Source organism: Lytechinus variegatus, chromosome 19, assembly GCF_018143015.1.
Source record: "Lytechinus variegatus isolate NC3 chromosome 19, Lvar_3.0, whole genome shotgun sequence".
NCBI lineage: Eukaryota > Metazoa > Echinodermata > Echinoidea > Temnopleuroida > Toxopneustidae > Lytechinus > Lytechinus variegatus.
The window spans coordinates 2,600,191-2,609,702 of record NC_054758.1 but is presented as its reverse complement, the minus strand read 5'-3'; the positions used below and the strand labels follow the sequence as shown (position 1 = coordinate 2,609,702).

The following is a 9,512-nucleotide window of genomic DNA, read 5'->3' as shown; positions in this document are numbered from 1 at the left end:
TGTTTTCGACTCGCCGTACGGCCGCCGTAGAGCAATTGTGACCAAAGTATTACATAAACATGTTTATATCAGAATAATTATACAAACAGCAAAGGGCATATAATGATAATTTAGCAGTAGATCTACTTTGAAAGATGAGAGTCGCTAATAAGTATTAAGTAATAGCTTATTATTGACTTTGTTGCCTTGATAGCTGGAAGGAAAGTATCTTAAATGTTCTCCATGTGATAACATCCATTTCAGATGGGACAGCCACATGGGGATTTTTTTAGCCAGCGTATGTCAACTACCGTGCGTGTGGTTATATATAAATCTCATTTCCCAATATATCAGGCTTTCCATTCTACACTGTTAAAAAACCCCTGATTTTACAGAGAAAAATATTTTGCAGAAACTAATAACAGAATCATTCTGTAAATTCATTAAACGATAATTTTTCTGCAATTTAACAGAACAGGTCTGTTTAAAAGGGGGAAAAGGGTGTTACTAACCTTTCAAGGAAACCAACCTTTGAGAGGTCCAGGTTTTTTGTGTAAGGTTACCATGGTTACATACATCAAATACCAATTTCCTGTAATTTTATATGATATAATGTAAGTTACGCAATATAGTAAGATTACAGGTGTTTGCGAGACTCTATGGCAGGAACTTCTTTTATTTAAGGATAAATCGTCTAACAGTATAGTTATCAAGAATTGCATTTGATTACCAATACAAAATATCAAGAATTATTTTTTTTTATATATATGAATAGTCGTCTATGCATTTTTTTTATAGCGGAGAAATAGATTAAGAAAATATCTACCCATATCCTATACGTAGGTTGTGACTGCCCTTATGCATGGGCAATTCTATTTTTACTATATCTTGTCATATACCATCTAGTCTATTATATTCAAATTTAGCTCAATGTAATCACTCATTCCTAACAAAGCAAATATGAAATAAGATCAAATCTGAAGAAAAAAAATGCACTAATATTTGCTGCTTTTTATGATCTACAGTAAAATATAACAAAGTGCACTCTTGGAAGATGTTCAGGGATTCACTTCAGTTTCAGGAATTCTTCAAGCGTCTCTGCTTCAACAGCATTTTCAAAAGCACTATAGTCCTGTGAAACAATCAGAAAAAAGGGAAAGGGGGTAGACAAAAAGTAATTATCATATAAACTGGGTTCCAATAGAAACTGACCAAACTTAACAAGGGCACAGCACCAATCCCACTCAGTGAGATTGCGCAATAGTTTTACACAGACCAGCTTCAACAATCTTTACTATCATGTTAATAATCTTTTTTTTAAATGACAGAAACAACCACACATTCTCCCCCTCCCACACACAGTTAAGTGGTATGTGAAATTGTAACTTTATTAGCAATTTATTAAACACCACAAAGTTCTGTTTTAAGGACGATCCACAGTTAAAATGAAATCCATGTCATTTTTATCAAATTTTGCGAAGAGTTATACTTTTGAACCGTACATTCCAATGGGTTCATCTGCTTGAATTTTTGCTATTGAGCTTTGAAGTTATGCCATTTGAAAGGTCTCGAGAAATATTTTTTGACCTGACAAGATAACAATGTTGACTTTGTACTTCTAATACACATTCAAAATCCATCTAAATTTCATCAGATTTTACATTGCAGTTCAGAATGATAAACTTAAGACAAAGAATTCACTCATATTGCTTTGAATGAGGACAAAACCATATTTAACAAGAATGGAAATTTATGTAACAGATTCGGCAAGAATAATGATAATCCGCTTTTATATAGCGCTTAATCCATCGGAACGACGTGTCTAAGAGCTATACAAATATATTATTACCATGATTACCCCGGTCATCGGATTAAATCATTCAGGAAATACAATAAATGTTGCACTTTATTCAAAACCAATGTCATTTTTACTATTTCTTTTGCTTGGTTGTCATGAAAGATATGAGGACAGAACATCAAAAAATGGGGGTTCATGTGCTTGTTTTCAAACAATTAGCACTTAATATTGGAGCAAATGTATTTTAAAAATAAAACAAGTGGAACATCTCTGGCAGTCTCGCCTGCATTACACAATTCTATATAGCAGCAGTGCTGCCTTTGAAAAAAGCTAATGAATAATTATTCACAGAAGAAAACACTAATTTGATAATAATATTATTATGTCCATTGACCCAAAATGACCTTTCATCATGATCATGTGACCTAAGACATGTACAAAACAACCGTTCATACTTGATTACCCTTATGTTGATATTTAATGAGCAAGATCCATGAACCTTCAAAGTTATGATGCCAATTCAACACATACTCCCAACACGGCCAGAGTTCATTGACCTTTTAATGGCTTTTGATCTTGGCCGTGTTACTGAAATGCAGGGTATTCAGGGATACATTGCTGCTCTTATATCCAATTTTTGTGAACTAGATCTATTCTAACTTAGATGACAATTCCTTAAATACCCCCAACATAGCCCAAGTTCGTTGACCCTTAGTGACCGTAGAACTTGGTAATGTGACCTGAAATTTAGGCAGGATCTTAAGTGATACACTATTACCATTCTTAGTTTTATGAACTACATAAACTAGGTTATACTTTCGAAGTTATGACATTTCAAAAACTTAACCTTGGTTTAATAAGATTTCGATATTGATTCCCCAACTTGGTCTAAGTTCATTGACCATACATGGAATTTGACCTTGATCATGTGACCTGAAACTCAAGTAGGATGTTTAGTAATACTTGATTACTATTATGTCCAAGTTTCATGAACAAGGTCTATATACTTTTTAAGTTATGATGACATTTCAAAAACTTAACCTCGGTTAAGATTTCAATGTTGACGACGCCGCCGTCGCCGTCACAGAAGTCTCACTCTGCAGCAGACGAGATAAAAATGCCTCAAAATGCTTGTAGCTACGAAACGGAAAATTCTACCCATTTTATCAAACTCGAGGTCACATTCGTCATACTAAAATTTAGTATTTGCTGTTAGAGTGCCGATGACTGTAAAATTCAGCTGATTACTCACATTATTCTGCTATCAACGCGCGTGGCGTTAAGCATGCGTAGATAGAGATGCGCACAAAGGAATTGATGTCAATGAATTGATACTGACCCCGCAATAAGTATCTCCGTTGCAGAGCTGTGGTGGACGGACATCAGGATTGCCAGCTAATATCCCCATCTCCTCTCTCGCACCTTCCTGAACAGAAATGTCTACCACCTCATAGTCAATCTTCTTAAATGATAATATCGTGGCTATATACTGTTGATTCTTTTTTATCTTCAAATGCAACAAAAATGAAAGGTAGTTGAATCAATATACAGGTACAGTTGAAGACATTCCACAGTATTGTGACATAAATCCCTTTATCACGTTATTATACCTTAAGGCCTGGTCACACCGCCTTAGCGTTGTTGGAGCGGTAAGAAGAGAGGGTCGAATTTCGACAACGCTCGTCACCGCTCACAAAATTGGGGGGAAAAATCGAAAACATGGGCGTTGCCTTAGCGGTGCACCGCTGAAGCCAGCGTAGCTTTAGCGTTGGTTTAACGATGGCGAGCGTTGGTTTAGCTGCGGCGACCAGAGCGTTGATAGATCGGAGTTCTGCGCATGCGGGCGTCGGCTCGACGGGGTTTAAAGATAAATTTCATTTCTGGTAACGATATCAAAATGACTTTTTACAGAATCTAATAATGACCATCCAAGTGTCTGTTTGTATAAATAAAAAATATGTGTCAAAGGATTCTGGAAGAAAGTGTGTAATTGCTGAGAAATAACCAAAATAAGTGCGGATTCGGTCACTTCCTTCGGGTTTCTATTCCAGCAATAAATACTACACTGTCCCACCATGCCCACGTGTGCCTATCTGTGTTGGCGTTCTTCAGTGTGATCGTATTTCAGCTTAGATTTTATGATTTCACAAAGTTCAATTGATGTAATTGTACCAGATAGATCCACAATGATATGGTCATTATTAATCTTGGTTTTACAGACTGTCTCACGAAATTAGTATTTTACTGCAACTACTATCATTTAGCTTTAACACTATGATCATGATGACAAAGAGAGTGTACTAAAACGCTTACAACCGCTCCACCAAAGTTTGCGAACCGTTTAATCACCGGCCGGGCAACGATGGCGATGCAGCGGTTGTCCAACGTTCAAGATTTCTGCGTTGGCCTAGCGGACCGAAGTGTTCACGAAATTTCATCTATTGGTGCCAAACTTTGACTGGGCGTTGTTAGAGCGGTAGTCAACTTTGCTGGAGCGGAAAATTGCCCGCTCATCACCGCTGGCAATATTTTGAGCAGCTCAAAACTTTCGGAGCGGTAGGAAGGACCATCAGCGGTGGCCGAGCGTATTCGACGTTGCCTTAACGGAGGCCAACTTTGGTTAAACGATGACTTTTTCTCTCCGCTCCACTACCGCTCCAACAACACTCGGGCGGTGACCAGGGCTCCAACAACACTCGGGCGGTGTGACCAGGCCTTTAGTTCGCAGAGTTTTACGTTGGTCTACATTAAACAGGTTGAAACATATCAATCATTTCAGATCATCCAAACTATAGGCATAGTTTTAGTCTGTTTGGAGTAAAAATATATCAATTCAAAACTTCTGTCAGAAAAACATCGTAATTGTATTTCTTATTAGGGTCTGATAGCGGGTTTACTGTGTAAGACGGCTCGATTTAAAGTAGTACCCTGTCTAATTAAAGTCCAGGATACAGGGAGTGTGTTTTTTCCAGTGGGAATTTCCTTTTGGTTCTATACATACCCATAAAATTTCCTTTTATGTCATATAGATTTCTATAGAATTTCTTATTGGTCCTACAGATACTCATGACCTTTCACGTTGGTCCAGCCATTTTTACACCGAGCCTTGAAATCATAGGATTCAATGGGTTTCCTGTATACTATTTCCATATAGAAACATGTAGGCTTATAATTATAGGTATCTAAGGGTCCTATAGAAAAGTCAGCCTTTAGGAATTTCAACCTGGGGCTAAAGTTCGGATAAGAACTTAAACTAGAGTGGTGATTAACAAAGGTCTACATGGTCCAGGAGTTATGGTTGTTTTGCAAGATGAGTTTATTATAGATGAATGTCAGTGTAAGGGAAAAAATATTGCTGGAGTTGGACGAGTGGTGAAAATGATTGTTTTGGATGGCGAAGGTGCCAAAAAAGCTTTATAGGTTTTGTGCTCATCAACAAATGGAGATCAGTGAAAAGTTTGTCAAGTTAGCTTTTTTTAAACGGATTTTATCAAAATACACACTAAATATGTTTAGGAGGATGCTTGAAAATGGTGTAGATCAATAACAAGTTTTAGGCACTAAGCTAAAGATAACGACATTCTACGAATGGAACATTTTATACAGGTTAACTTCTATATAGTAGACCCTACTATAAAACTTGTGAACAATAGGGTCTAAATTCAATCAATTACACTAGGGCATATCTCATTCCGAAGTGCAAGAAAAAAAATACTTATTATAGATCGGAGAGGCTTAAAACATGTGGCTGCGCGCGCCTGATGGTCGCTCTCCACAAGTGGGCTCTTGTGGGTATATTTTTCATGTTTACAACATCTCAGTGATTGTGCAAATGTCTGTTATCAAGCATCTGCCAGACAAATTTGAGTGTGTTTTACAGTGTAATTTTCTTGTATTTTGGGGCGATGTTATTTTCAGTTCACCCATATACTGTTTTCCCTACATGCAGGCGTAGACCAATGTTACATGGACTGTGTGTGCGTGTGTGTGTGTGTGTAGTTCTCTCTCACATTCAAAGTTGCCATTGATACTGAATCACATTGTATTTGTTTTGTTCCTTTTGTATAGACTCAGTGGCCCGTATTCTGAAGTCAGGTTTAACGTAGACCCCCGCGTAGACCACGGTTAAGCTCTGTATGTACTAAAATTATGGGGAGCCAAATATTCTATAAATAAGAGTGAATCTTTTTAAAATGAACGAATCTTTGTTCATTTTTCTTCAAATGTTCATCATATTCATTCCACAATATTTATTTCACATTTTTGCACTTAACATCCATGACTTGTTCTTTCTTCTACACATTCTCTCCAATCACTCTATTTAATGGCTATTGGCAATTCAATGTATGTTTGCAAGTCTCTAAGAATAAAAGAAACAAATGGGAATAGCATTTGAATTAATACAACCATTTAATAGGAATAACATTAAGATCAAATAAATACGTTATACAAATCTATTTCGATTATAAGGACTAATTCCTCTTGCTGATACAGTGATAAATTAATCTTCATTTCAAAGCTACACAAGGATAAATTTATCTTCATTTCAAAGCTACACAAGGGGCCTGTTGCATAAAACTTTTTACCTGAGAATACTCTGGTAAAAACTGAAAACTAAGGTTAGTCTCATATCTGCCATTGACCTTAATACAGGGCAAAAACTCCGGTAAAAACAATCTGAGTTTTCTCAGGTAAAAAGTTTTATAAATTTATCTTTATTTCAAACCTACTCGAGGGTGGATTTATCTTCATTTCAAAGCTACAAGAGGATAATTTATACTAATTTCAAGGCTACACAAGGATAAATATATCTTCATATAGCTTTGAAATGAAGATAAATGTATCTTTGTGTAGCCTTGAAACTAAGATAAATTTATCCTTGAGTAGCTTTGAAATTAAGATAACTTTATCGTCATGAAGCTTTGAAATAAAGATAAATTTATCATTGTGTAGCTTTGAAATTAAGATAAATTTATCCTTTGTGTAGCTTTGAAATGAAGATAAATTCATCCTTGTGTAGCTTTGAAATCAAGATGAATTTATCCTTGTGTAGCTTTGAAATGAAGATAAATTTATCCTTGTGTAGCTTTGAAATTAAGATAACTTTATCTTCATGTAGCTTTGAAATTAAGATTAATTTATCCTTTTATCAGCAAGATGAATTAATCCTTATAATTGAAATATATTTGTATGATATATTTATTTGATCTGTTATTCCTATTAAATGGTTGTATTAATTCAAATGCTATTCCCATTTGTTTCTTTTATTCTTAGAGACTTGCAAACATACATTGAATTGCCAATAGCCATTAAATAGAGTGATTGGAGAGAATGTGTAGAAGAGAGAACAAGTCATGGTTGTTAAGTGCAAAAATGTGAAATAAATATTGTGGAATAAATTTGATGAACATTTGAAGAAAAATTAACACAGATTCGTTCATTTTGAAACTATTTACCGTTAAATATTGTATATTTCTTATGTTTAATGTTTTGTTTCATTTTGTTTTTATTACTAAGAAAAATACCTGTTACCATTCCCAGGCAATTATGAACAATTTAGTTGTCAAATAAGTTAATAAATTGAATGTGAATTGTAATTGATTTGTGCTCCAATTGGTTCTCCGTAGTTAAACCACAACTGTGACATAGACCTTCGCCCCTTGATATTTCATAACCAAGTCAAAACCCGTCGGAATAGACCTAGATCTATTCTACATGGCCCGATACTGGACCAGATAATTTAGAGAATCAAGCTCTAGATCTTGATCACTCATTCAGGTTATGATACAACCTTGTTCTCTTACTACTCCCTGCGTGGCAAATAAAGGTTAGCAATGTTTGACTATTTGTTCTTGGGGACGAATGCTTGATTTTTTTTACACAGTCAGTTTCCATTACAACTATTTATCATGAAACTTGGCTCTTAAGTAAATTGAGTTCTTGTAATAATTTTTTTCAAAATTAAAAATGGAGATTGAAAAATGAAAATTTTCTTGATTTTTTTATAATTCCCAGGGGTTTTTCAAAGTGTAAACTTTTTTTTGATACGCACTGTATAGGCCTATTGTTAATTGGGTCAACGGAAATTGTGAATTAGTAACCGTCGAAATGAATTACCAGCTGAATAAGTCGACGGAAACTTTAGTTTAATTTAGTACAGGGACAAACCATCAGAATGAATCCATTGACCTATCCAGCAATTAGTCATTCATTCCGATAAACTATGAATTCTGTTGGACAAACCATCGGAATGAATGACTTGCTGAATAAGTCAACAGACTTTGTGGTTTATCGGAATGAATGACTAATGATAATTGCTGGATTAGTCAACGGAAATTTTAAATTAGTAATCATCGGCATGAATTATCAGCTGAATAAGTCGACGGAAACTTTAAAATAGTACAGGGACAAACCGTCGGAATGAATGAATTGCTGAAAAAGTCAACAGATTTGGAGTTTATCGGAATTTCTGAATAAGTCAACGGAAAATTTAAATTAGTAACCGTCGGAATGAATTGCCAACTGAATAAGTCAACGGAAACGTTAAATTGTTACAGGGTCAAACCAAAGTAAGTCAGAGTATGTTAATAACCAAGCCAATTGGTCAATTTGATTAATGTCATCTAAGTGAATGACTAACTAAATAACTAAGTCATTGGAAAACTTAAAATTAAATTAGCAACGGTACAAATATATTTAGTCAAAACATATTACTAAGCCTAATTGGTCAATTTGACCAATCTATCGGACTGATTGACGAACTTATTTTTACAGTGTATATGTCCTTTATTAAAAAAAAACACCTTTAGATTGTGCATCACTCAAAAATTACCGATTAGTTATTTATCTTCCTTTTTTTGTTCAGGGTGAGCTGGCAAGCCGACCACGCTGAAAACGCAGTGCCAGTGCCTGCAACCCTGCGTCGACCGCGCCCATTTCAGATAAACAAAATCCTCACCACCGTAATGAATCATTTAAATATTCAGCCAAATCTTACCTCCATGCTGGAAGATACTGAGCTATAGTAGATCGTGATTTTCGACATTTTAATCAATTATTTCAAGTCGCCAAGCAAGGACGTTGTTGTTTTTCGTGATGTTGGCCAACGAACGTATGAACAATTTGCAGTCAAGGCCGCGCCCGCGTACGTGAACCGCCCATAAGATAGTGTGCCGTCGAAACGCATGCAGTTTCAACGGATTAAATCACCTGGGGAAGTGTCCACCAATCCTGCCCCCACTCAGTGTTATTAAGGGTACGCCTATGCTCGTACCCTCCCTTTCAAAGGTATCTCCTTATCTCATGTCTGCTAAAATTTCTTAACCCCCTCTCGGATTTTCCAGCCTTCTAGACCCTCTAAATCCGGAACACTGCTCGATGTACCCCTAATCTCAGGTGAGCTCTCATTCCAATCCCCTATCTCAGGACAGATACACCCCTTCATCTCAGGTAAACTGTCATTACAATAGAGGTTCCCTGATTTCATGATAAAGGACAAGCTTTCAAAACTAGCAGAAATTTCATGAATCTGATCGCGGGATTTAATCAATTTTTCTATGATATTCAAGATATTTTGTATCCCTCTAAATTTCCAAAGTAAGAGAGAGAAAACCCTTTTAAAAGAAATTTCCGGGTGAAAAGTCAAATACACCTTTTTTTTTTACAATTCGCGGGCCGGACTTGTCCCACAAACAAATAGTAATCGGACATTTTGGGAACACTCATTTGTCTCTCC

At 35.8% G+C, this 9,512-nt stretch overlaps 1 protein-coding gene across 1 annotated transcript; it reads right to left on the bottom strand.

The window, feature by feature from the left end:
* Positions 1–799: 799 nt before the first annotated feature.
* LOC121406215 (SH3 domain-binding glutamic acid-rich-like protein 3) lies at positions 800–8,780 on the bottom strand. Its single transcript, XM_041597238.1, has 3 exons — positions 8,775–8,780; positions 3,117–3,284; positions 800–1,111 (listed from the first exon to the last, which is right to left on the bottom strand). The coding sequence occupies exons 1-3, from the start codon at positions 8,778–8,780 to the stop codon at positions 1,046–1,048; spliced, it is 240 nt and encodes a 79-aa protein (XP_041453172.1). The 3' UTR covers positions 800–1,045.
* Positions 8,781–9,512: the final 732 nt, after the last annotated feature.